This window comes from Cucumis melo, chromosome 2 (assembly GCF_025177605.1).
Source record: "Cucumis melo cultivar AY chromosome 2, USDA_Cmelo_AY_1.0, whole genome shotgun sequence".
NCBI lineage: Eukaryota > Viridiplantae > Streptophyta > Magnoliopsida > Cucurbitales > Cucurbitaceae > Cucumis > Cucumis melo.
In genome coordinates, this window is record NC_066858.1 from 6,094,036 (window position 1) to 6,096,807 (window position 2,772).

General features: G+C 32.5%; 1 protein-coding gene across 1 annotated transcript; it reads left to right on the forward strand.

The window, feature by feature from the left end:
• The first annotated feature begins 1,612 nt into the window (after positions 1-1,612).
• On the forward strand, positions 1,613-2,023 carry LOC127148171 (protein TRACHEARY ELEMENT DIFFERENTIATION-RELATED 7A-like). Its single transcript, XM_051081194.1, has one exon. The coding sequence runs from the start codon at positions 1,613-1,615 to the stop codon at positions 2,021-2,023; it is 411 nt and encodes a 136-aa protein (XP_050937151.1).
• Positions 2,024-2,772: the final 749 nt, after the last annotated feature.

Below are 2,772 nucleotides of genomic sequence, written 5' to 3' on the forward strand. Positions count from 1 at the left end.
CAGAGAAATAATTTGATGAAAAATAAATTCAATTGGTTTAAACCTAACAAAATGAAAACACCATAAACCTAAAAAATTTAAACACGGTCTAGGTAAAATTTGATGAAGGAATAGATTTAATTGGTCTAATCTAAAAAAACCCAACAAAATTAGAATATAAAACAGAGACATAATTTGATGAAAGATAAATTCAATTGGTCTAAACCTAACAAAATGAAAACACCATAAACCTAAAAAATTTAAACACGATCTAGGTAAAATTTGATGAAGGAATAGATTTAATTGGTCTGATCTAAAAAAAATAAATGCTCGATAAAATTAATTTAACCAATTAAAACAAAAAAAAATTTGAAGAATGGAAGAACAAAAGATGGAAAGAAAAAAGCTTACTTTTGGCAGAATAGTTTTTCGCTTTTCACTCACCTCCTTCCAAAACAAATAGTTTTTCGCTTTTCACCCTTTAACTAATCTCTCCTTCTTCCAAAAAAATCTCCCACTCCTTTTTTGGAAGAATCGTAGAGAGAGAGAATAGTGGAGAAGGAGGGAAAAAATCGTGGGACTTTTGGAGGAAGTGGTTGAGAGAAAACAGGCAAAAGATATGAAATTTAATTATTGTTTTCTTTTCCTTTTTTCTTTTTTTTTTTAAATAAATTTAAATTAAAATCAACTTCATTTAATAAAAATAAATAAATAAAATAAAGTAAATATATAAAATAAATGGCCAAAATATGGTATCTACACCTTTTATCTTCATTTTCCCTTTTTTTCTTTAGAATGTTGTATAAAATATAATATACACTTATCGTACATAATAGAGCAATATCTTCCTCTCTTTTAGTTTGAGTTTTAAGAGCCACAGAGGTAAATTGAGACTTGCTACTATCACACTCATGTATAACCTTTCCTACTCAATTAAATTGGCTATCAAATTTGATTAAAGAGATATTTTTAGTTTTTATATTTATGTTGTAATAATAACGAATTGTTTTATTCATTTGTTAATAGGGACAAAGAAACAATCATTAAGATATATGGCGTCAAGTTCGAATGAGTTACTTGAACCTGTTCCAAACTTAAAGACTTATTGATGTTTAAGTAATTTTGATTACAATTTTATTTTCATTTTCTTGGTGATGTTGGACAAATTTTGTACCAAGTTATTGATATTTTGATTTTATTTAATTAAATTAGATAAAATATATTGCAATAGTTTGGTAAGTTCATGTTGGCAAAATAATAAAGATAAAACATACCATTACAATGATTGCAATCATTAACTAAGATTTCTTTATTATTATTATTGGAAGTTTTTGTCTTTATGCAAAGGTTATTTTGGCAAGATTTATGGTAAGATTTGAGGTGGCGGCCCTCAAATGGTCATTCCACCACCTCCACCGCACAAACTTTCACAATCTGATGTTAGTGGGCCTCAAATGGTCATTTCACCCCTCCACCATACCATCGTCTTGATTCGGATGTTGGCGGCCCTCAAGTGGTCATTCCACCCCTTCCACCACACCATCATCTTGATTCGAACATTGGTGGTCTCTAAATGGTCATCCCACTACCTCCACAGCACAAATATCCACAATCTGATGTTGGCGGCCCTTAAATGGTTATTTCACCTCCTCCACCACACAAACTTCCACAATCTGATGTTGGTGGGCCTCAAATGGTCATACCACCCCCTCAACCAAACCATCATCTTGATTCTGACGTTGGTGGCCCTCAAATGGTCATCCCACCACCCCTACCGCACAAACTTCCACAATATGATGTTGGTGGGCCACCTCAAATGGTCATTCCACCCCCTCCACCACACCATCGTCTTGATTCTGACAGTGGCGACCCTCAAATGGTCATCCCACCACCTTCACCACACAAATTTCCACAATCCGATGTCAGTGGACCTCAAATGGTCATTCCACCTCCTCCACCACACCATCATCTTGATTTCGATGTCGGTGGCCCTCAAATGGTTATTCCTCCATCTCCATCTCCACCACATCACATTTGCCTTTAATCAAACATCATTGACAACCATCAAATGGTCATCTCACTACCTCCTTCCCCACATGTTTTATCCACAAATTAATGTTTAGTGATATCATAACGATAATACTCTATCACCTCTTAAAGCAACTTTTATTGCATGGATCACAACTTTAGATCTATGATTCATTTCTTGTCACTTTCGTTGAAATATTGAGCATAATAAGTTAATAATAAGAATAATTACCATTCTAAATATTGTCACCACGTGCGCGAGACGACATGGAGTGGCCAACATTCTCAAAATGGTTAGTTTAAAAAAATGTGTCGACACCAATCTTTTTTACAATGTGATTTGGCACCAAAATAAAGTAAATAATTTTTAAAATAAAATCATAAAAAATAGTATGTGAAAACCAGAGTTGTATTTGAGAGTCATTTGTGTATGAGAAAGGTATTAGCACCGCACAACATCCGTTTGGAAAACGATGACCAAATTTCAAATCTTGAATTGAAATATTATTCTTTAATTTATATTAAAAGTAATGTCTTATTTTACCCCTCATTACTCCAATATTTTAAGTAATGATCTCATAAAATAAGTAGAGAGCATTCCGTCAATTAGACTACATATTGAAGAAAAAATTTCTCACCTCAAGAAAGTGAGAAATTAGTACAATTTCTCAAAATCCGTCATAGTAATAATCTTCTAATAGATAGATTTTCTTTTAAACATTAATTAAAATCATTTTTTCTTGGGATTAAATCTTAGACTTCCAA